Source organism: Hemiscyllium ocellatum, chromosome 23 (assembly GCF_020745735.1).
Source record: "Hemiscyllium ocellatum isolate sHemOce1 chromosome 23, sHemOce1.pat.X.cur, whole genome shotgun sequence".
NCBI lineage: Eukaryota > Metazoa > Chordata > Chondrichthyes > Orectolobiformes > Hemiscylliidae > Hemiscyllium > Hemiscyllium ocellatum.
In genome coordinates, this window is record NC_083423.1 from 27,428,225 (window position 1) to 27,454,591 (window position 26,367).

Genomic DNA, 26,367 nt, shown 5'->3' on the forward strand with positions numbered 1-26,367 from the left:
GTCTGCTGTGCTGCCACATGCAGGTGAAAGTTGGATCCTATCTCTTCTGCAGAGGGGCCAAATGAACATCCTTACTTTGAATGCCTCTTTTAAAGCATGTTATCAAACATGAATCAGTGGGAACTAGAGAGACATTCTTATCCTCGGATGTGAAACAGCTCAAATTGTATTTGCATTGCATTGAGAGTTACTTGAATCCCAAGTACTTAATACTCACTTTTCTCTTTAATCCTCATTTACACCTTAAATCTGTTACTGTTTTATAGATATTTAACTGTTTTGCAAAGTGGTTCCATTTGTGTGTTTCAGGAATTTTTGATGTTCACTATTATTAATATATATTGATGAGAAAAGTGTCACTTTTACTTCAAAGATCTGTTAACTGCATTTTACGTAAATTGCAATTGTCATATTTGATAATACTTGAACTGAAAATTGATTGTGTATTCTGTGAAAATCAAAAGACTGCTTTATAAAACCTATTGCATTGATTTTTGACAAGGTTTACAGACACAGCGGTAGTTGCTTGTTAACACTGATGTAACAACATAACTTCATCTGTTAATCCTCTTTACAAAGGAAACTGCGGAAAGCAGCTCATTTGGAAGTACATAGGGAAGGAGATGGCTCTAGTACAACAGATAACACTCAGGAGATACACTACCAATCTGGGACTGGCACCGACTACAGTGTTGGTGCAATCTTGAGAGAGATCTGGCATGCTTTTTACTTTCCAGGGTATGTATTATAATTTTACTAGTCTGTGCAGGTTCCTTTTTCTACACTCGCATTCAGTTAAATGTTGAGTGGTCTCAGACATTGATAAAATCCTCATTAAACCACCACCAAAAATCCAGATTTTTGTTATTGACCTGTTCATAGTCAGATTTCGGAAACATGATGGAGAGATGCTGGTGTTGGATTGGGGTGGACAAGGTAAAAGTCATATGACACGAGGTTATAGCCTAGGTTATAGACTATATAATCACAAGCTTTCAAAGTGCTGCTTCTTTGTCAGGTAAAGTGAAGAGAAGCACACAGATACAGAATTTATAATCAAAGAGATCAAAAGATCATACAAATGGTGTGAGTGGAGTGTCAACAGGCTGAATAATAAGTCTCTGCAGGTGATCAAGAGTGTCAGATGGTGTGTGTAAAGTGTCAACAGCTGAATAGCAAGTGAAAGGATGACTTATAATCTGATTAATTAATTGAGGTAGAGTCATAGAGAATTACAAAAAATTAAAAATAAGGTGGTGCTGGAGACAAACCAAATGGCTGGATTAATGTGATAGGTATAAGAGTTGCTTACTGAGAGTCTGACCAAAGTAATATGTACAAGAGAACCTCGATTATCCGAACGAGATGGGTGGGCACTATTTTGTTCGGATAATCGATTTATTTGGTTAATCGACTAAATGTTTTTCCTCTGGGGCTCGGAGTTTTTAAAGTCTGCTCCCTGTTTAGGCGACAAGGCAGCAACACACCACACGCGAGCCCCTGCCCCTGCCATCTGCCCCGTCCAATACCCCCCTACCCTATCCAACAATGCCCACCGCCCCGCCTGCCTCCCAAACCTGTCCAGCACTGCCCCTGCCCACCTCCCGTGCTCCAACCCTACGGCAACACCACCCCCGCCCTCCAATCCATCCAAAACCGCCCTCTGCTCCCCAACCCCGTCCAATATTGCCACCCCCCCCCCCCAGCCGGACTGAACACCAACAACAAGGCTGCTGCCGCCGCCGCCGCCGCCTTTGGGGGGTAAGTCTTCAAATAGTGTGCGCGCACATGCACACACGCACACACAACTTTTTGACAGGTTCTACATTTACACTGTACAGGACAATGTTGGAGAGATTATCTGGGGAAGGGGAGTTTAGGATACACCCCTCTGTAGAACTCCAGGGAAAGTGTGGGGAGAGAGGGAGGGCGGAAGATCAGACAGTGCTTGCTTAATCATTGTAAACATAAGACATGATCAATGTTGGAAACGCATCTTTGATGTAATGTTTCTATCGTGACCTGGACCCCTCCTTCGGATAATATGATATTTGGATAATTGATATTGTTCAATTGTTCAAACTAATTAAGGTAGAGAGATCATAACAATGACAACTGAGCAACCAGGCACACTACAAGCAACTATTTGCCGATCCAACCAAAGAACACGCCCGTCAACTCAACAGACTGATCAAAACCTTTGATCCAGACCTTCAGAGTATCCTATGCACTCTCATCCTGTGTACGTCTTGTACAGGAGACTTGTACTGCCTTCTGAAGATACACAAAACCAACACACATGGATGTCTCATTGTATCAGGCCACAGGATGCTGTGTGAGAACCTCTCTGGTTATGTTGAGGGCATCGTGAAACCCATTATACAAGAAATCCCAGCTCCTGTCGCGACACTACATACTCCTTGCAGAAACTCAGTGCCCACGGACCAGTTAAACCAGGAACATTCCTCATCCCAATGGATGTTTCGGCACTCTACACATGACAACAACATTGCTACAACAGCCTCAATACTCAGTGCCAACAACTACCAATTTCCAGAGACCGACCTATAACTCGTCTGCTTCATCTTCAAATCCAGTGTCTTCACCTTTGACAAAAAATGAGGTCTGCAGATGCTGGAGATCAGAGCTGCAAATGTGTTGCTGGTCAAAGCACAGCAGGTTAGGCAGCATCTCAGGAATAGAGAATTCGACGTTTCGAGCACAAGCCCTTCATCAGGAATAAGAGAGAGAGAGCCAAGCCGGCTGAGATAAAAGGTAGGGAGGAGGGACTAGGGGGAGGGGCGATGGAGGTGGGATAGGTGGAAGGAGGTCAAGGTGAGGGTGATAGGCCGGAGTGGGGTGGGGGCGGAGAGGTCAGGAAGAGGATTGCAGGTTAGGAGGGCGGTGCTGAGTTGAGGGAACCGACTGAGACAAGGTGGGGGGAGGGGAAATGAGGAAGCTGGAGAAATCTGAATTCATACCTTGTGGTTGGAGGGTTCCCAGGCGGAAGATGAGGCGCTCCTCCTCCAGCCGTCGTGTAGTTGTGTTCTGCCGGTGGAGGAGTCCAAGGACCTGCATGTCCTCGGTGGAGTGGGAGGGGGAGTTAGTGTTGAGCCACGGGGTGATTGGGTTGGTTGGTTCGGGCGGCCCAGAGGTGTTCTCTGAAGCGTTCCGCAAGTAAGCGGCCTGTCTCACCAATATAGAGGAGGCCACATCGGGTGCAGCGGATGCAATAGATGATGTGTGTGGAGGTACAGGTGAACTTGTGGTGGATATGGAAGGATCCCTTGGGGCCTTGGAGGGAAGTGAGTGTGGAGGTGTGGGCGCAAGTTTTACATTTCCTGCGGTTGCAGGGGACGGTGCCGGGGGTGGAGGTTGGGTTGGTGGGGGGTGTGGATCTGACAAGGGAGTCACGAAGGGAGTGGTCCTTGCGGAACGCTGATAGGGGAGGGGAGGGAAATATATCCTTGGTGGTGGGGTCCGTTTGGAGGTGGCGGAAATGGCGGCGGATAATACGTTGTATGCGCAGGTTGGTGGGGTGGTAGGTGAGAACCAGTGGGGTTCTGTCTTGGTGGCGGTTGGAGGAGCGGGGCTCAAGGGCGGAGGAGCGGGAAGTGGAGGAGATGCGGTGGAGGGCATCGTCGATCACGTCTGGGGGGAATCTGCGGTCCTTGAAGAAGGAGGCCATCTGGGTTGTGCGGTGTTGGAATTGGTCCTCCTGGGAGCAGATGCGGCGGAGACGAAGGAATTGGGAATATGGGATGGCGTTTTTACAGGGGGCAGGGTGGGAGGAGGTGTAGTCCAGGTAGCTGTGGGAGTCAGTCGGTTTATAATAGATGTCTGTGTTGAGTCGGTCGCCCGAGATAGAAATGGAAAGGTCTAGGAAGGGGAGGGAGGAGTCTGAGACAGTCCAGGTGAATTTCAGGTCGGGATGGAAGGTGTTAGTAAAGTTGATGAACTGTTCAACCTCCTCGTGGGAGCACGAGGCAGCGCCGATACAGTCATCGATGTAGCGGAGGAAAAGGTGGGGGGTGGTGCCAGTGTAGTTGCGGAAGATGGACTGTTCCACATATCCTACGAAGAGGCAGGCATAGCTGGGGCCCATGCGGGTGCCCATGGCAACTCCTTTAGTTTGGATACGAAGAGGCAGGCATAGCTGGGGCCCATGTTACGAAGAGGCAGGCATAGCTGGGGCCCATGTTACGAAGAGGCAGGCATAGCTGGGGCCCATGTTACGAAGAGGCAGGCATAGCTGGGGCCCATGTTACGAATTTGCAGCTTCACCTTTGACAACCAGCTCTTCATCCATACATACTGAACAGTGATGGGAACCATGTTTTCACCCCAATGCGACAACATTTTCATGCACAAGTTCAAGCAAGACTTTTGCTGCACGGGACCTCTAACCGATGCTACCCACCAGATTCAATGACATTTTCCTCCATGGTGAGGAATCACTGAAACGGCAAAACAACAATATCAAAAAGTTTCATCCCACCATCAGAGTTACCATGGATGACTATTCAGAATCATTCTTATTCTTGGACACATGCCACCATCAAGGATGGGCATCTCAGTACCTCACTCTACCACAAGCCCATGGTTAACCTCTCGATGCTGCACTTCTCTAGCTTCCAGTCTAAACACAAAGAAGCCATCCCCTATGGACAAGCCCTGCATATACATAGGATGTGCTCAGATGAGGAAGAATGCAACAGACACCTAAACATACTGAAAGGCGCCCACATGAGAACTGGATATGATGCTCAATTCATCAATTTCATCAGTTTTGATATGTCACAGTGAAAAACAGCAATGACCTCCTCAGAAGACAGACACAGGACACAACTGATATAGAGTACCCTTGGTCATCCAGTACTTCCCCAAAGTGGAGGGACTGTGCCATGTTCTTCGCAGCCTTCAACATGTTATCGATCACATCTCACCAAGATCATCCCTACGCCTCCATTTCTTGCCTTCAAAGAACTTCTAAACCTTAAACAGACCACCGTTTGCAGCAAAATACCCAACCTTCAGGGCAACCTCAACCACATCACCACACAACCTTGCCAAGGCAACCTCTGCAAGACATGCCAAATCATTGACATGGATACTACCATCACGTATGGGAACATCACTCACCATGTGCACAGCAGATACTCATGCGACTCAGCCTATGTTGCCTACACTTCAGGCAAGGTTGCCCCATGGCATGGCATAAAGTCAGACAGGAATGTTCCCTCCCAGTCGGGGAACAATTCAACCGTCAAGGACATTCAGCCTCCGATCTTCGGGAAGGTGGCCTTCGAGATACATAACAATGTAGAGTCGCTGAGCAGAAACTGATAGCCAAGTTCCATTCCCGTAAGGATGGCTTCAACTGTGATCTTGGGTTCATGTCCTGCGATACGTAACCCAACTATACTGTTCTGTATCTGTTTTGACACCTGGATTACACCTCTTCCCACCCTACCTCCTGCAAAAATGCAATACGTAACCCAACTATACTGTTCTGTATCTGTTTCTCCACCTAAATTAATTTATACAACTTTGGATTACTTGTTACTTTGGTTAGTCCCTCAGCGTGTGACTCTTATACCTATCATGTTATTTGGTTTGTCTCCAACACCACCTTATTTTGAATTCTTTTGTAATTATCTTTCTGCCTCAACTAAGCAGATTATAGCTCGTCCTTTCACTTGCTATTCAGCTGTTGACAATGTCTCAGCCTGCTCCTGCCCCATTGAACTCATCTCAACCTACCTCGACACTGTCCTATCCCCCCTAGTCCAGGAACTCCCCACATACGTTCGAGACACCACCCGTGCCCTCCACCTCCTCCAAGACTTCCGTTCCCCAGCCCCCAATGCTTCATCTTCACTGTGGATATCCAATCCCTCTACACCAACATCCGCCATGACCAGGGCCTCCAAGCCCTCCGTTTCTTCCTCTCACCACGTCCCCAACAGTACGCTTCCACCGACACTCTCATTCGTTTGGCCAAACTGGTCCTCACCCTCAACAATTTTTCCTTCGAATCCTCCCACTTCCTCCAGACCAAAGGGGTAGCCATGGGCACCTGTATGGGCCCCAGCAATGCCTGTCTCTTTGTTGGCTACGTAGAACAGTCCATCTTTCGTAGTTAAACTGGCACCACTCCCCACCTCTTCCTCCTCGTGCTCCCGCGAGGAGGTTGAGCAATGCATCAGCTTCACCAACACATTCCACTCTGACCTTAAGTTTATCTGGACCATCTCTGACACCTCCCTCCCCTTCCTGGATCTCTCCATCTCCATTAATGATGACCGACTTGACACTGACATTCTTTACAAATCCACCGACTCCCACAGCTACCTGGATTACGCCTCTTCCCACCCTACCTCCTGCAAAAATACCATCCCGTATTCCCAATTCCTCTGCCTCCACCGTATCTGCTCCCAGGAGGACCAGTTCCACCACAGAACACACCAGGTCACCTCCTTCTTTAGAGACCACCATTTCCCTTCCCACATGGTTAAAGATGCCTTCCAACGCATCTCGTCCACATACCGTGTCTCCGCCATCAGACCCCACCTCTCCAACCATAGCAAGGACAGAACACCCCTGGTGCTCACCTTTCACCCTACCAACCTTCGCATAAACCAAATCATCCGACAACATTTCCGCCACCTCCAAACGGACCCCACCACCAAGGATATATTTACCTCCCCACCCCTTTCTGCCTTCCGCAAAGACCGTTCCCTCCATGATTACCTGGTCAGGTCCACGCCTCCCATCTTGGCACCTTCTCCTGCCACGGCAGGAATTGCAAAACCTGCATCCACGCCTCCTCCCTCACCTCCATCCAAGGCCCCAAAGGAGCCTTCCACATCCATCAAAGTTTTACCTGCACATCCACCAATATCATTTATTGTATCCGTTACTCCTGATGCAGTCTCCTCTACATTGGGGAGACTGGACGCCTCCTAGCAGCGCGCTTTAGGGAACATCTCTGGGACACTCGCACCAATCAACCACACCGCCCTGTGGCCCAACATTTCAACTCTCCCTCCCACTCAACAGAGGACATGGAGGTTCTGGGCCTCTTTTGCCACCGCTCCCTCACCACCCGACGCCTGGAGGAAGAACACCTATCTTCCACCTCAGAATACTTCAACCCCAGGGCATCAATGTGGACTTCATCAGTTTCCTCATTTCCCCTTCCCCCACCTCAGCCCAGTTCCAAACTTCCAGCTCAGCACTTTCCCCATGACCTGTCCTACCTGCCTATCTTGCTTTCCACCTATCCACTCCACCCTCCTCTCTGACCTATCACCTTCATTCCACCCCCATTCACCCATTGTATTCTTTGCTACCTTACCCCACCCTCTTTCCTGACCTATCACCTTCATCTCCAGCCCCAATCACCTATTGTACTCTATGCTACTTTCTCCCCACCCCCACCCTCCTCTCTTTTATCTCTGCACTCTTCAGGCGCTCTGCCTGTATTCTTGATGAAGGGCTTTTGCCCAGAATGCCAATTTTCCTGCTGCTCGGATGCTGCCTGAACGGTTGTGCTTTTCCAGCACCACTCTAATCCAGAATCTGGTTTCCAGCATCTGCAGTCATTGTTTTTACCTCCTACTTTGGTCGCACCGCCTGACACTCTTGATCACCTGCAGAGCTTTATTATTCAGCCTGTTGACATTCCACTTATACTATTTGTATGATTTTTTGATCTCTCCAATTATAAATTTGCGCCTGTGTGCTTCTCATCATTTCACCTAACAAAAGAGCAGCATTTCGAAAGCTTGTGATTTTAAATAAACCTGTTGTCATGTGACTTCTGATCAGGTTTGGGAAATGCACCTCTGAAAAGTTGCCCCAATAGTTAACCCAGCACAGACCAAGAACTGAATATGATACTATCCTGGTCCTGTATAGTATGCAGCTTTCACCAGGCAGTACAATACCGCCTTTGGCAATAACCTTGATGAAATATGACTTTCTTCAACTAAGCCACAGAATCATATTATAGAGACTTAATAATTCATTGTAAATGTCAATCTAATGATTCATTTTTAACAAAAGAATTTATATTTACTTATGCCATATATACTCTTCCAGGATATATGTTTTTGGATACTGAGAACCTTGGGGCAATTTAAATATCTGAAATAAATGCTAGTTTTAACCATTCTGTATTCTACAGGACTTTTAATATATGAAATCATGTTTGCCCTGTTACATATATACTACATAATGTTAGCTCAATGTTCTTAGTTACCTCTAAGTTAATTATTGCCCATAGTTTTGAATTGAAAACAGTGATTCTCTTCAATGTCAAAACCTACCTCAAATATTCAGTTTTCTTAATAAATTGAAAGCTTGATCCAAGTAAATATAAAGATCTGTTAGCTTACAAAATGTAAAGTCATGATTATGATGAAAACGGTTAATTAGATTTGATACGTGTATGGAGTGATATGATCTCCGTGGACACTAATAATGTTTGTTTTTGTTTTGGAGAACCAAAAACCCATGTGTCTGGTTAAAAGAATGAAGGGACACAAGGTTGACAGTTTAGACCAAAGAACTTTAACATAAGTAAAGCAACATGAATACTAATAAGTATACTATCATTAGAAATTGATGACATTAAAATTATTTAAAACATAGATTGAACACAATTACTCATACTCTGAAGCAAGTTTCTTCATTACCTCCATACCCATTTGATTTACAGCCCAAAAACTCAGATACTTATCAGGAATTGGAAGGTCAACCACTTGATTTAAACACAATTTCAAAGATTATTTCTTGGGTCTTCTTCTAATTAGGTTGTTCCCTTCAAATCTCCTTCAAGCATCCCTGCGCTAGGCCTGTTTTATATACTCCATTGTACTTTCCCCTCTGCTCAGCCACCCCAGAAACCCTCATGATTGTTAGACACTCTCAGTTGTCAAGATCCCAATTCTCTCCTCCTTGGACTGACAAAAAAAGAAACAATGGGACAAATTGGCCCTGGAGAAAAACTCACCTCATTCTTGCACAAAACACAGTTAGTGAGGTGGCAAGAAGGTCCATGGACAGCTTATTAATGGGCACTTAAGGATATCAACTGACCACCTCCCTGATCAAGGCCTCCCTGTTAGGCAGGAAATGTGGCTAGTTAAGGTATCTGTTGGATTTCAATTGCTGACTCGCATTCGCCCACATTTTTCTTGAAAAGGAAAGTTCCACCCCAAGAATGTTAAACACTTTTAACCAACATCGATCATTTCAATTGAATTATGCTTGAAAAAGGTATCACTTGCAAGCAGTTTATTCTAAACTAAAACTGTTTGTTAGCAGAACTCTGAGGAAGGGCTGCTCGACCAGAAACATTAACTCTGATTTCTCTCAGCAGATGTTGCCAGACCTGCTCAGCTTTTCCAGCAATTTCTGTTTTTGTTTAATCTTGCTGCATTGGATCTGGGAGACCTTTGCATTAACAGTCCATGGAACCCATATCCTCCATAGATAATTTTAAAACGCACCCGAAGGTTCCTCTCTGTTGACACCCTTGCAGCCTAATTTGCTTATCTGCTACAGTCCAGCATGTTTCTGATTCCACGTCTGACCATTTCAGGAAATTTGCCTGATTGTTGGAAGACAGTAGGTTTCTATTTCAACAATTCCATGTCCTGTGCTGTTTCACTGGCCTTCTATACTATCTCTGTATCTGTTTTGCCATGGGATCACTAATATTCCACATTTGGGATCAGGTTCCACAAGTTATCTGAAAACATTGAGGTTGTTTTGACCCTTCCAATATGTTATCAAATTGCTTGTGCAACATTCAGACTTGAATGAGCCACATTTTCCTTCCGATACATATTAGGGAGATTGAAATAGCAGTTCTTTTACCCTTACAACAACCTCTGTGATGTAACTCTGCCATCAATTTGATCAACCTCCTTCACTTACTCAAGTTGACCCAGACTGTCAACACCCTTAGCACTTAACAACTCTGAACTGAACTTCCAATCTCCTATTCGCTTCCATCACAATAACTGCCTGCTTCCTTTTCCTCAGTCAAGGAATGTTGGTAAGGGCAACCCATGTTTACAGAAATACCAGAAATCAGGAATTGGAGGCAGTTTTGACATGGGGGAATACTGGGTTCAAGAGTGTTGAGTGATATGTGTTTAATGAAGAATTGGAAAGATAATTTCTGCCTTATAGAGGATAAGTTCGCAAAAGATCCAAAGAGCAAAGCATTTGACTAAACCAAGAGACTACATTTTGCAACAGATGCTATAACACCTTGTAAAGTTCTGAAGTAGCATTTGTGCAAATTATTGTTTCTACTATTTTAAAATGGAGCAAGGGAATTATTTGAGATTTATCAGTGGTCCAGCCATTTGAAACTCTCATTATAGTGAATGGCTACAAACAAATACAAGTCAAGAGGGAATAGAAGTACCAAGAAGGGATATGAGCATCAGATATGGAGTGTTGGTGTCAATTTATTTTGAAGTCCATGTTGTTATGAACATGTAATTTTGAGAGTTAAATGCTGGCAAAAACTACCTGACAACACAAGTGTTTTGAAAAAGGTACGATGTAACATTGGCTCCAGCTACTGGGGTAGCTAGGGTAGCCGGTTGCCTGGAAACGACAAAAGAATCGAATTACGCTAATCAGTTTAAATTATAATCTTAAAAATACCAAACTCCAATCCAGTTTGAATTTAGTATATTGACAATCTTAAAACCCAATAATGCAATCTGATTCTTTAAGAGCGGGGAAAATTGAACAGTTGAGAAGAGAACTGCCAAGCTACCAGCATGTAAAGACAGTCTGAAAAATAGCTCTCTTAAAAGGTGCCTTTATCAGTCAGTAACCTGTAAAGCAGAATCCCCAAGAAGAAGAAGAAAGATGACAGGAATATAGAGAAAACTGAACGCTGCCTGATTTTGAGATAAGAAGTTTTGTTTTGTAAATCATAATCATGAATTTTATCGGACTAGTATTATAGAAGGGAAAGTATTAGATTAGATTCCCTACAGTGTGGAAACAGGCCCTATGGCCCAACTAGTCCACACCGATCCTCCGAAGAGTAACCCACCCAGACCTATTCCCCTAACTAATCTAACTAACTCTACAGGCGATTTAGCATGACCAATTCACCTAAAGAGGAAGGAGTTGTAAATAGTTTAGTTAAATATTCTCTGTTACACTTCAAGAAATAAAGATTGATTTTTTTACTTTAAAAGTTCTTGGCCTCTCGAATTTTCACAGATTACTGCATGGGACAAATCTTCTGTGTTGTTAGTTTACAGTAAACAGGAGAGTTTACCCCATATCATAACAGTTGGAGCTCATCTGGAAATTGAACTGGTTTAGACAGATTTTAATAAATTTTAGGGTACAAAAAAATCCCAGCAGATTTAAACACTTGCCAATTAGTGTCCTAATCTTTAAATAAACCATAGGTGAGACAATTTGTTTAAATTCTGTGACTTGTGGTTGATTAAATAAAAAGTGAGAGAACTAGCTTGTAAAATTGCTAAAGAGGTTCTGGGATTTGAAGATAATTCTCAAATTTGCCAAGGAAGTTTAGAAGGAAAAAATAAGGCATGGTGGCACAGTGGTTAGCACTGCTGCCTCAGCGCCAGAGACCTGGGTTCAATTCCTGTCTCAGGCGACTGTGTGGAGTTTCCTCCCGGTGCACCGGTTTCCTCCCACAGTCCAAAAATGTGCAGGTTAAGTGAATCGGCCATGCTAAATTACCCATAATGTTAGCTGAAGGGGTTAATGTAGGGAAGTGGGTCTGGGTGGGTTGTGCTTCGGCGGGTCAGTGTGAACTTGTTGGGCCGAAGGGCCTGTTTCCACACTGTAAGTAATCTAATATAAAGCTGATATTGTCAGGGAATTATTCAAACACCTAGGTGTATCTGAGAAACAGACAAGTGCAGTAGAGGTAGAAAAACCTGAATTACAATTACAATTGAGGAAAATGGAGTTAGAAGATAAACCGAGAGAGAAGAAAGAGAAAGAGAAAAAGAGAGAGCAGAGAGAGAGAAGGTTCTTAGCTGAGCAAAGAGAGCGAGAGAGAGAGAGAAGAAAGGGAGAGACCAGAAGAGAATTTGAACTTGAGAAGTTGCGACTTAGCAAAGTCAAGTTAACAGGATGAAGATTAAAAAGGAAGGCAGTATACATCTATAAATATGTCCAAACACTGGCACATTTTGATGAGAAAGATGTTGAAGCCTTCTTTATTTCATTTGAAAAATTGGCTAGGCAGCTGGAGTAGTCCAAGGATGTATGGGTAATGCTGGTTCAGACTAAACTGGTAGGCAGAGCTAGTGAGGGATTTGTCACACTGTCAGATTGAGATTATGAAGAGGTTAAACAGGCTATTTTAAGTGCTTATGAATTGGTGCCAGAAGCATATATAGAGCAGTTCAGAAACACTAAGAAGGAACCAGGTCAGACTTACGTTGTGTTCAAAAGAATTAAACATAGTTATTTTGATTGATGGGTGTATGCTTTGAAATAGATAAGAGCTTTGAGGCTCTAAGAGATTATTCTGCTGGAGGAGTTTAAAAACTCACATCAGGAGATGGTAAGAATTCACGTGGAGGAACAGAAAGTTCAGGAAGTGAGAAGGGCAGCAGAATTAGCAGGTAAGTACATGTTGGTGCATAAGAAAAGGTTCAGTTCAGAATTTCATTTTGTGAGGGATAGAAGTTAGGAGAAGGGAGATGCTACACTACTAAACCAAGAGTAGAGGGCAATGGTAATAATTTACCACAGGATAAAAAAGAAGCCCAAAAGGGTGGAAAGGATGTGAATGGCCATCTTTTCATTATGATGGTTCATTTTTTTTCTTAAGGGAGGGGAGGTGTTATGAAGGTGTGGGTTTACTGTACCTTTTCAGTTAATAGCAAAAATTACCTGATAGCATCAAGTGTTCTGAAAAAGATACAATGTAACATGGGCTCTGGCTACTGGGGAAGCTAGGGTAGTTTATTGCCTAGAAATGACAAAATAGATTCGAATTAGGCTAATCAATTTAAATTAAACCCTGAAAAATACCAAACTCCAATCCAATCTGAATTTAGTATATTGACAATCTTTAAAGCCAATGACACAATCTGATGCTTTGTGGGTATAAGAGCGTGGAGAATTGAACAGTTGAGAAGAGAACTGCCAAGCTAGCAACATGTAAAGATGGTCTGAAAAAGAGCTCTCTTAAAAGGTACCTTTATTAGTCAGTAAACTGTGAAGCAGAATCCCCAAGAAGGAAAAAATGACAGGAATACAGAGAAAGCTGAAAGGTGCCTGGTTTTGAGATAAGTTTTGTTTTGTAAATCGTAATTGGAAGTTTTTTGGACTTTTATTGTAGAAGGGAAGATAATAAAAAGGTTAGAGGAAGGAGTTGTAAGTAGTTTTAGTTAATTATTCTCTGTTATACTTTAACAAATAAAGTTAATTTTTACTTTAAATAGTTTTGGCCTCTCGAATTTTCACAGATTGCTGCATGGAATAAATCTTTTCTGTGTTGCTAATTTGCAGTAAGCAGGAGAGTTTACCCCATGTCATTACAACGTCTCCAACAATTTGAAAATGGCAGGGTTGGTTGGAAAAAAAAGCGGTTGTTGAGGGTAGTTGATCTGACAAATACAGGCAGAGAACAAAAGCAAAAACCTTGCATTCTGGTTAGGTTTAAACTTGAGTATTGTGTACAATTCTGGCCTCAACTTTTTAGGAAGGTGTTCTAGGAAGGCCTTCAGAAGGGTGCAAAGTAAATTTGTCAGAATTATACCAGGGATGAGGGACTTCAGTTATGTGAAAATCTAAAGAAGTGAGATTGTTCTTCTTGGAACAGATATCCTTAAGGGGCAATTTATCAGCCGTGTACTTGAAAAGCAGTGAAGCAGATTAAAGAAATTTAACAATGGCATCAAAGTTAGGTGAAAAATATTGTTATATAGTGACCATTTATGGTCTGGAATGCAGTGTGTGAAAGGCTGACAAATGTAGATTCAATCATAATTTTGAATAGGATGTATACTTGAAAACAATTTAAGTTATTGTGCTTTCCAGAAACAAGAGAATGGGACTACTTGGGTAGCCCTTTCAAATAGAGTGATGGGCCAGGAGTCCTATACGACTATATAAAACGAGTGGAAAGAATTCGGAGGGAGTTCCAGGCTGAATTATGAAGAGATGCTGGAGAAATACATAGGAGAAAGCACTCAAATTTTAATTTTATGTATATTAAAACATACTTTGTGGGAAAAACGGAGAGGAAAATTTGGAAGATAATTATAAGCTAAGAGACCCTTAAAAGCTGATTACAGAAATAACTTTATAATATTTTGTTGTGGAATGCATTTCCACCAAATGCAGATAATGAAAGCCGGAGTGTTCAAAGTTGTCACAAAATGGTGAGTTTCAGTGTGGGAAATGTATAATACATTTGATATGAAAAATAGTTGTTTCAATATCTGACATATTGTACTTAAGCTCTTTAAATTGAATAAAAGGACAGTGTGCACTCCATTTAGACTAAAACAAAACTCTACCTGTGAGTTTTTCAGAAGTTTGGTTCCAGGATGGTGATATGCTTCTTTACCTATCTTGACACCTGGCTGACTAAAGAAATTTAATAGCAAATTTCTGCAATTTCGACAGTCTTATTTTGACTTAACTTGCTGTGTTGAATCTAGCAACTAAACAAAAGACCGAACTTTACCTTTATCATTAAGGTCAAAGAAAACCAAACTTTCGATAGACAAATCAACAGAAACAGATAATGGCTACGTTTCTCTGGATGGAAGAGTGAGTAACAAAAGCCACGAAGATATTAAGGTATTTCATACTGCTCACTATGAAATGATGGCACCTGAAGATTACAGCTCAATTAGAGGAACAGGAAGAAATGCACACAGTCCTGTAAACCATAAAGTAAGTGCGTTAGAATCTGTTGGCTTGTTGTTGGTAAGTCCACACAAACCACAGAGCATGCTTGGACTACTGTAAATTGAACCCAGTATATTTGAGATTGTCATGTGCTTGAATTAGAGGATGAAAACTTAGAGTAGAAGACATTCACAGTCTGATTTTACAAAATCTTATAAATATATGGAATAACTTCCCAGGAAAATTTGGAGATGGTATAGAAGCATTAATGGAGAACTTGATAGCTACTTGAGAGTTTTGCAGGGATAAGTTTTAAGACCTGTTAGTTGGACTGTATAATCTGTTCTAAATTTACATTTTCCTATATTCACCTGTACATTCTGAATAATATTTCTTTAATTGAAAGTAGGTTTAATTCCATCGGTCACATTTTGTAATACGGAAACCTAAGTCATTCTGAATACTATGATCGTCATTGTAAAACCAGGCTAGTTTGGATCCAAGTTTTGTTTCATTTTTTTAACCGTGGATGTCATTTAATGAACACATTCACAAGATAGTGCTCGTGTACTTTTAGCGCAAAGAATACAACACTTATTAAACAAGAAAATCATGAACTAGATTACAGTAGACAAAAGTTGGGACAATTTCATTACAGAATCAGGAAAGGATTCAAGCTCTCACTAGCTCTTCTATCCAAATTTTCCTAAAAGCATGCAAACCTCAATGAAATGTTGCCAATCTCTTCACACTAGTGCTACTTTTCAGGGTCAGGCTGGTACAGCTACAGCTGGTTTTCTTTTGATGAATTTCTGTGCAATCACTAGATGTTTTTTCCCTTAATCTCTTCAGATTAAAGGATATGATGTTTCATGTTGACATGGACAGTAATATAAATCATTTGCTTGTGACTTTCAAATTTGAAAGCTACTTGGTGACTATTTTAGCAGAGGAGGTAGTCATGGAAATTGGCAGAAGCAGAATAAGTGGAATGCCAGTGTCTAGGAATGATGGATCAAGGGCAAGATAATGTTGAAGGTGCTTTTGGCAAAACAAGACTATTTATGGAAGAAAGGAAAGACTGCATTTTCAGAGGTCTGGAGTTCAACTGTAATGCATAACACAGTTAGTATTATTTTTTGTCACTCTATGATAGGTGACTCAATTGTGCATAAACACTTGCAACACCAGCCTTTCCTCAGGAATTTCATTTCTAGCGTTCCACCAACATTCAAGAATTGCTTCCTTGCAAACTCTCAAATTCTACAGACAACATACAGGATGCCTGTTATGAAGGAAGTGGAATTAGGGAAATTATTGCACTTTAATCATTTCGCTTTTGTCATGTTCATATTTTTAAATAGGAAGGATCGAGACCAGTCATAAATATATCCGATGATGTTTCAAGTGATGAAGATGGTGAAGCTGGATCGCAAGCATTCACACAACGTCGGACCGGAGAACGAATTTCTAATGACAATGTATTACGGAATAGAAAATCTAATCAGTATAAAAGACACTACACTCCTGAGGTTATAGACTTTTTGTTTATTCTCTAGTTTCTTCTTCATCATAATGAGCAATATTTTATATGATACATGGTACTTTACTAAGATAACACTGCGATGGACAGTTATATTGATAAAACCTAGTTAAGTCTTAAATTTATGAGAATTACTTTTGTAATGAAAAGACTACTAAAATGGAGAAGCCAAAATGAATGCTAGTTAGTTGGTCTTTTAAAGTCATAAGTTATATTTCAATTGTAGTTGGTAGTTATCTAAGTAGGGCTAGTACATATTTCTAGTTCCTATTGATGACTTGTACTTTTAAAAGTGTATTTCATGTCAAATTATTTTGTAGGAGACTGCTAAGTCTGCTACTAGTTGTAGTTCACGCAGTTCGAGACAAGATTCAGAAAGCACGCGCCATGAGTCAGAAACTGAAGATGTCTTATGGGAGGATCTTCTGCACTGTGCTGAATGCCGTACTTCTTGCACTAGTGAAACTGAGGGAGAAAACTCCCACTTGAATTCCTCGGGGAGGAAGGAATACAGAGATGATCCATTTCACCCGGTTTGTTTCAAATAATAACTTTATTAAGTGTTATTTCTTCAATAATATTTAACTTGTATATTTTGCGAGAGTGAATTCTTTAACTGAAGGCAGTATTTAAATTCATTTCAGTTGCACAATTAACATTTTGTCCATAGTTTCAGGCTGGTGACATCTGTTGTGATTTGGATTCTCATTTTCAGCAAAAGAAAAACTATTCTGCACTCCTTATGTATCGAAACCAATCCCTAAGTAACCCTAACTAATAATTCTTTACAATACAATGAGTTATATTCATTATATATCTGCAACTGGAACTATTAGTATTAGTAATGTGAAATGCTTCAAAGGCATGCTACCAAATAGACATAGTCACTATGTTATTCAAAGAAGGTAATAACAAGCTGAATCTCAAGATGGCAAGCTGTTACTTATAGGGTACTGCAAGGGCCAGGATTAGTTCCACAATTGTTCACAGTCTGTATGAATGATTTGGATGAGGGAACAACTGTAATTATTGATTCCAAATTTGCTGATGATACCGATTTGTATCCATGCAATTCCCATGGCTAATTCATCTAAGTTACACATCCCTGAACACCATGGGCAATTTAGCGCGGCCAATCCAGCTAACCTGCGCATTTTTGGACTGAGAGAGGAAATGGGAGGAAACCCCCACAGACGTTCAGGGAGAATGTGCAAACTCTACATAGACAGTTGCCTGAGGCAGGAATTGAACCTGGGCCCTATTGCGCTGTGATGCATCAGTGTTAATGACTGAGCCACCATGCCGCCCGACTTTCTGGAATGCGGGATTATTTAAAGGGGAGAGAAGGAGTTCATTTGGCCCATCGTATCTACTCCGGCTCTTCAAATCCACTGTATTGTTTACCTCTTCCAATTTCCTATTGTTTCCCCATACCCTTGCACATTATGTCTTCCCAAATAATCATCCCAATATCTGTCTCAATAGAACCTACCAGGTAATACATTGGATATTCTATCTACTTGTTACATGAAAAAGTTGTTTTTTTTTTCTTGCATAACATTTACTTCTTTTACAAATGACTTTCCTCCCTAAACCTCCAGGCCTCTTTACTTCCCTTTCCTCCTTTTGAGGTGCTTAAAGCCCAAATTTATAATCAGACATTTGGGTCACTATTCACATATCCACTTCCAGCTCTATGTCTATTATTGACTGATGAGGAAGTGACAATTGTATATATTAATGCCAATTTTTATAAAGCTTTAAACTCTTTTCTCTGGGTATGGGAAACACTGGTAAGGCTGCATCTATGGCACATTTTTAGTTGTTATAATTTGGTGTTAGTGAGCCTTCTGGTTGAACTAATATTGTGGTGAGAAAAGCACTAGCAGCAAGTGTTATTTTTCCAAAGTAAACATAAATTGCAACTTTGCAAGTACAACCAGTGCCTTATGTAGTTACAATGATATAGAATCCATGTGCCATGTGTTTTGTTAAGAATAGTTTGTATTTATAAATGCGACTAAATTAAGAGAAAAAAATCCCTTGAATTCACATAGCATTAAAGGAGGAGGTAAAATAGTATTTGCTGGTCAACACAAAAGAACATGTAATTGGGACCCTTCGACTATAGGTTAGTGTTAAAGTGTTTTGTGTTGCTTTATGAAAACCTATCCTTTTTCCAGAGTCATTCACCATGGCTTCACAGCTCCAGTATAAGTTTGGAAAGAGTAAGTGCAATCGTCTGGGAATGTAACGAGTGTAAGAAAGCTGATATGTCTGTGATGGAAATCAGTGGAATGATTATGAAAAGAGTGAGTATAGCACTTTAAAAGGTGCAGAAAATTAAATTAACAGTATCTGTGAAGACAGTAACAGAGTTAATATTTTGAGTCCAGTATGAATCTTCAGAACTTCAATGAACTTCGTTATTCTCCCACTCTGCCCACTTCAATTGTGGCAATTGTTTTTTGTCTTCCCTTACTAGGCAATGAAACCTTTACAGACGTGCACTTATTACAATTACAATAACTTTATTGATTACTTATGAAAAAATAGCAAACTTCCATATCAGTGATATTTCTTTAATAGCTATATGTTCTTAGCAATTACACCACTAAACATTTTTGTATTTTGTTTATTTATTCTTGCAGTCTTCTGCTAGTTTTGCAGTCCATTCCATTTTTCCTCCTTTATCAATTTGTTCATTTCATTCTGATTGTCAAAAAATGCCAGATCAACATATGAGAAATGCTATGGTTTACTGACAATATTATTGGAATAGTATGGCTTAATTTGACTAATAGCTGTGAATATAAAGATTGAAAAAACAGCTACAGTTTGCACAAAGCATTCTTTAAAATTATGTGACATCAATTACAGGCAAAATCTATTCTGGGATATATTATAATTTGTCCACTAGAGTGCAAAACAACATTCCTATTTTAAAAATGGAAACCCTTCCCCAAAAATGGAAACATTTCCTCATGAAGTCTTATCATTTTCTACACATTATCTCAATATGGTTGAAGACCCTTGTTACTGCAATTTGAATCCTGCTGTTATGGACCAGACCAAACCAAACCCCATCAAAATATCTTAAGAATATAGCCTAGACATAACTTTTTCTTATTTTAAAGGTAAGTGTAAAGCATTCCAGATGGGGATATTATAGATACTCAAAGATAAGCAAACGCACTTTGTATTTTAACTTTTGTGTAAACATAAGGGAAAATAAAAGAAAAATTGTTTTAACTGTAACTCTATTGAAATGCATAACAAAATAATATATATTAATATATTACTACTACTAATAAACTTCCAATATAGTAACATCTTTTAAGCACCCTAGGCAAAGGCAAATGCAATAAAACCGATTGCCTCACCTGCGATTCCAGCAACAGGAAGAGAACCCCAACCTTTTATTCCTCTCTCTGTTACAGTTAGAGTTTGCACATCCAGTTTTGAGACCCCAGCAACTGCTGAAAGCTCAAAGTAAAAATCCTGGTTCTGTGGAACTTGACCCTACCCATTCAGGATGTTTATGTTGTTCCAGTTTCTAAAAGAAGTGAAACCAAGGCCTCAGAAACTGTTTACTTTATTGGCTTTGAGCATACCACTTAGAACATCTGTCTCAACCTTTCTTCATTTAAAAAATGCAGGAAAAATAAACTTCTTCAATCCATAGTAAATGGAAATGACAAAGCTTAGTACCATCCTGGTTTTAGGGCCACAGAACAGTATCTTTGTGAGAAACATAGAAAATTCAGCAATATTCAGCAAGTCAGACAGGATCACTGGAAAAAGAAAAAGTTGACCTTTTGTGTCAATGACCTTCAATAGAACAAGATGTTAGAGATGAATAATTTTTTAAAGCAATTAGTGTTGATGAAGAATAAAAGCTAATTGGTAACAAAAATCAGAATAACAAATTTCACTAGATTGCATCATTTAAGGTGTAATAGAAGGGAGCACTAACAATAATATAGAATGTGGACCAGGACTTAAAATATCAACATTGTATTTATGTTTAAGTTCAATCTATGGAGCTTTCATTTACTCATCGATTCATAGGAAGCTTGACAATAGAAGAGTAATTTCTTCTAAGCAAAGATTTGCTATAAAGTTGCTGACTTTATGGTTTCAGAAAATCAAATGTATTTAGTATTACACACAATTGATTACAATTATCAAGTTAATGGGATGTTTTTCTAAATCTCAATAGATGTTGGACATCTGTTTTAGGATTTTAGGACCAAGCAGGTTGTCCCCACAGACCCAGGTATAGGCTTCTTTCCTGTTTACAATAAATGCATGAAACTGTCCTAAATACAGTGTCGTTAGCGATGTATTGTCTCAAGAAATGATATGCTTGAAAGGTCTGTGACATTAATTAAGACAGATTTCTTCTCTGTCTATTGGAGCAGAAACTAATTGCTGATGACTTACAATTACTAATAGAATTAATCTTGAGCTGTTTTGTATATTTTTAGCTCTGGACATTTCAAGAATCCTTTAGTAAGTCAAAATGTGGGCTTCATTAATAAAGTCTCCTTCATTTCTATTCTCATTCCCTTTCCTCCCTCCACACATACATATATATAGTTGAAAAGCGCCTAGTGTCCAATATGCAAAGAGAGATAAAAGAGTATGCAGTTTAGAGTTTTTAAGGTGTCCTGGAGGTGTAAGGTTCCAACCTGGGATCGTGGTTGATTAGCGGTATCCTGGATCAACAGCAGCTATGATTATTGGAGACTGCTTTGAGTCATCAGTGTTGGATATCATTGGCTGCTTTGTCCTTCCTGAACAAGTGTTTATAAAGAAAGAGGTCTTCATCCATCTGCTGTTGAAAATATATCTCTAGTGCTCTGTCATATCAGTTATATGGAATGCATTTCATTCATGTATTTTCATATCTAATGTTGTTGCTTCTAAGCTGGCTTATTATAGCTGAGTTTTTTGTCTCTAATATATAAAACCCATCATTTATCTTGAAGTTATAAATAGGAGGTGGGAGCTTTTTCACACATACGTGTTTCAGTCTCTTCTGATAAAAGATTTAATTTAATTTCACATCATTTTGGCTATTTTTAAGTCAGTAACCTTCCATGGACATTCACCTAGTTTGCATAATATATCTTTCATTTTCCCTCCAACACCATTGTGGGTCAACCCACAGCAGGTGGACTGCAGTGGTTCAAGAAGGCAGTTCCCCACCAAGCGCAGCTAGGGACAGTCAATAACGCTGGCCAGCCAGCGATGTCCACATCTAACAAAAATGAATAAATAAATAAAAAGCCTACTTTCCTGACAAAATATGGGGACAATTTAGAGTCCAGATGGTTGTAAATATGCCTCTTAAATGGAAACTAACTTGGTAACTGTTATTAGATATCTTGATATTTCATTGACAAATGACTCTTTCTCCACATTTCTCCTATTTTAAATATTGAAATATGCTCTCTCAAATAAATGCAGAGAATAATGTTTTAGCAAAGCAAATATTAATTTTGCAGTGTTGAGGGAGGGGTTCTCTGTTTTAAATAATTTTCAGCCAATTGTTGCACAATTTAAAAAAGCCTTACGCGTTTATAGATATATTTGACAATTTTAGAACTTCTAATTTTTTTGAACCCCTACAGGTTAACAGCTACAAGCAAGGTATTGGTTACCAACTATTTGGAAACTTGGTTTCTCTGATTCTTGGCATCACTCCAGTTTTATTCAGACTCTTTCAGCAAAAGGATTTGGAGCAACTAATGTCACTGTCTGCTGCAGAGGTGTTTTTCATTGCGTTTGGTTCAAATGTAAATCAAACAGTTATTATGGTTGCACTAAGCTTTGTGGTGCGTGTGTGCCTCATGTGGATATTTTTCTTCATGCTGTGTGTAGCCGAGCGAACATATAAACAGGTGAGCTGAGTTATTTCAAATTTGCAAATTATCTTGACTTATATTACTAATCTTGCTTAAACTGCTTATATTTCTGAGCGTGCCAAATTTAATGGAGCATCAATTTTGTGGAAATCGTTTTGGTAGAGTTTTACTGAAGCAGTGAGATGGAGAAGGATGAAGAGGAAAATTAATTTGGTACAAAATGATGACCTGAAATATAAAGAATTACAATACTGTTATGAAAGGAAAATCATAGACTGTATAGAACATAGGGAGATTATTGGGCAAGTTGTGCTTTATCAAGAAGCTGACATCATAGACCTATTTGTTATACTGTGCAAAATCTTTTCTCTTAAATAATATTTACTTAACATTTAAAAGATTTTACAGATTCTGTTTTCACTAATATTTTTGTTAGGCATAGCAATCCTCTGGTGGAAGCCTTTAACTTGTTTTTTTTTTAATCATGTTCTTACATTTATGCTTTCTAGACATCAACTGTTAATGGCATTCAGGTGGGATTGGATGTATCAGGAACAAAGAATATGACGTATGTTTACAGGTGTGGGGCAAAGCTTGAGTACTTACAGTACATTGTGTCTGTAGTTATTAAGGAAGAGAAAGCTGATAAATATTGGTAGAACTGGAAAGGTAGTGGATGGGAATGAAAATTGATATACAAAATGTATTGGTAAGTCAGACTGCGTATCTGACTGGCGATGTTGATTTGCATGGATGGCTTATATCCTAGGTTGTGGAGGGAAGTGGGGATAGAGATAGGAGGAAGGCTTGCCATAATCTTCCAATCTTTCCTAGATACAGGGAAGATACTGGAGGGTTAGAAAGTAGTAGTTGTGACACTCCTGTTCAAAGAAAGTATGTAAGAACATTCCCAAAAACCGCTGGTCGATTTAATATTGGTAGTGGATAAGGGTTTCAGAACAAAAATCAGGGAAAAAAATTAACTAAACATTTCCAAGTACATGGTAATCAAGAAGCAGCACAGATTTTTAAAAGGCAAATCATGTTTGTTTAATTTAATTATTTGAAGGAGTAACAGAAGGAAATGTAGCAGGTATTGACCACATAGAGTTTAGGAAAGTACCACATATAAGGCTGGTTAATAAAACTGTTGCTAATGGAAAGGGGAGGATCAATGTCAGGCTGGATTAAAAACAAATTGGTTTAAGTACACAAAACAGTCAAGTCTGGTCTTAAAAAGCGATAAATGCTCAGTAGTTAAGGCAGCACCTGTGGAGTTTTTTTTTACTCCTAGGATGAGGATGTCATTAGTTAGGGTCTAGAGTCACATGTAGGCTAGACCAGGTAAGGATGGCAGCTTCCTTTCCTAAAGGACATTAGTGAAACAGATAACTTTTTCCACAATCAGCAACGATTTCATGGCCATCATTAGACTCCTAATTCCAGATATTTGTTGAATTCAAATTCTACCATCTGCTGTAGCAGAATTCGAATCTCGGTCCTCAGAATATTATCAGGTCTCTGGATTAACAGTCCAGCGATAATACCACTAGGCACTTGCCTCCCCTTGAGAGGAAGGGAATAGTCAATCTTATCACTCTGTGAACTTTCATCGCTAACTGGATAGAATAAAATAATCCTGAAAGAAGTGCAAGGTGCTGATGCAGGTAAGGAAGGGAGGAGCTGCTCCAATACGGAAATACCCTCTCAGCATTTTTGAAGTCTCACTCCTCAAAAATGATCACAGCCACCAGATTCTTTCCATGGAGAGGGATATCAACCAGTGGGCAGGCATTTGTGGGTAGTGTGGGGAATTGAATAAATAGTGAAATACAATATTGGCCTCTATTCATGTTTTGACCGTGACAGGAAAGACACCTGCTGAACAAAGGCCAATATTGTATTTCTAGCTTACACTTGGGATGTGTTTATATCGGTTAGATGCACTAAAATCCAGCTGAACTTCTCTTGATTGCTGCTGTTTTGGACACAAATAAACATTCATATCCTTGACCTTTTTTAATTTATTTTGATTAAGAAAACTTTTCAGGAATAACTAAACAACATATTTTTCTTTCATAGAGATTACTATTCGCCAAACTGTTTGGCCATTTAACATCAGCAAGACGAGCCAGAAAATCTGAAGTTCCTCATTTTCGTCTCAAGAAGGTGCAAAATATTAAAATATGGCTCTCATTACGTTCATATCTCAAGGTAAATTCAATTTATTAATGTTATTGTGAGGTCAAATACATGTGACCATTCTGTTAGATTTCCACTGTAACGGGAGCCCTGTAGAATGCTCGAGGAAAGGCTAAACCTAGGTGTGCTAAGTTGAAATCTCGATTCCCCTTTTAAATGTTTATGCCTTGCCTGCTCCATTTGGCTCAACCAGCTTAGAGATCCCAAGTCAGTATTAGAGACTCCTATCTGGGTGTTCCCACTTCTCTGGCATGTAAGGGGCTTAGCGTTAGAAACAGGAATGGGCCATTTAGCCCCTTGAACTTTCTTTTGCCATTTAATGACATCACTGTTGATCAGTGGCCTAACTTCACATGTTACATTGAGGTTGATATGCTACGAAATGATAGCTGTAAAGAGGTTCAAACCAGGAGAGATACTGTTACTAGGAGAAAGTGAGGACTGCAGATGCTGGAGATCAGAGCTGAAAAATGTGTTGCTGGAAAAGCGCAGCAGGTCGGGCAGCATTCAAGGAGCAGGAGAATCAACGTTTCGGGCATAAGCCCTTCTTCAGGAAAAAGGTACTGTTACTGTTTCAAAGTGAAATCTTGCTCTTGGTTCCTTTATCAGTGACCAAGGAGAACATGTTTTGGATTTTCTGGTGAGGTGAAAGAAGTAACCTAGGTAGCCAAACATAAGGATGGTGTAGGGCAAACTTTGGTGCATGTACTTGTGGGGGGAGGATGGGGACGGTGGAAGAAGCGAATTCAGCTTTTCCAAATCAAAGAGAAAATTTGTCATATTTTGAAGGAACGTAAGGACTGATCACAATTTGTAAAGAACTTTTTTTTCCTAAAAATGAATCCTTGCATAACCTAGTAATTTATCTTGAAATATTAAACAATGACGTATGAAAATATATTTCTGTGAGAAAATAGTCCTCATTGCATTCCCCAATCCTGATCCCAAATTTGCTTAGTCTCTTAAATAAAGCAAAGAACTGCAAATGTTGGAGATTGGAAACAAAAACAGAAATTTCTGAAGAAATTCAGCAGGTCTGGCAGCATCTGTTAGGAAAAAGCAGAGTTAGCTTTTAAAGTCTGGTCCAAAATGTTAAGTCTACTTTCTCACTCAGATGATGCCAAGCCTGCTGAGTTTCTTCATCTGTTTCTGTTTTTGCTCAATCCCTCGGTGCACTCAGTCCTGTGAAAGGAAGAGCATAGGTTTAAAGAGCACCATTTGAAGTGGCTGCAGCAAGATAGCAATCAGTTGGCACTAGTGATCTCAGATTGTAAAAATTCAAAAGGGCCTCCATTAGTGTGGCAAAGTACCAAATTGCAACTTCTGGAAATGAAAAGACAAGTGTAATTGTATTAATAAAATACGACTAGATAACTAGTCTTTAGCAACCAAGGGCCTGTCTTATACAAAGTCCAGGAATTCATTCTCCACAGCATTAGTGCAGATTAGATTTTCTGAGTGTGTATGTATTTTGATGTCATCCATTATTTCTGTATTAACCATATTAAATGTATCTCTAATTTCCTGATTTAAACTGTGTCCAGCGTCACTATTATTGTTTGGTGTTGATAAACAGCTCCCACCATTGTTTGCTGTACCTTGCTGCTCCTCAGCAACACCCAAACTGATTCTATACCTTGGTGCTTTCATCTAAGGTCCTCTCTCACTAACGTACTGATCTTGTCTCTGTTAAGCACGCTATCTCATCTTTTCCTTTTTTTACCCTGACTTTCCAAAATGTCAGATACCTTTAGTTATTCAGTACCCAGTCGTGCTCACCCTGTATCCATGTCTCTGTAATCGCAATTAAATCATGTCCCTTTCACTGTGTGCCTTCAAAATGTCAACCTTGTT

The 26,367-nt window shown here is 40.1% G+C and overlaps 1 protein-coding gene across 1 annotated transcript in view; it reads left to right on the forward strand.

The window, feature by feature from the left end:
* The window catches only part of LOC132826888 (protein PHTF2-like), a 107,151-nt gene that overhangs the window by 59,447 nt on the left and 21,337 nt on the right, over positions 1–26,367 (forward strand). The window contains exons 7-13 of the mRNA XM_060843163.1: positions 580–738; positions 14,742–14,940; positions 16,260–16,427; positions 16,759–16,971; positions 18,622–18,750; positions 22,078–22,347; positions 24,394–24,525. Of these exons, the coding sequence (XP_060699146.1) occupies positions 580–738; positions 14,742–14,940; positions 16,260–16,427; positions 16,759–16,971; positions 18,622–18,750; positions 22,078–22,347; positions 24,394–24,525 (1,270 nt within the window). The remainder of the gene's footprint in view (positions 1–579; positions 739–14,741; positions 14,941–16,259; positions 16,428–16,758; positions 16,972–18,621; positions 18,751–22,077; positions 22,348–24,393; positions 24,526–26,367) is intronic.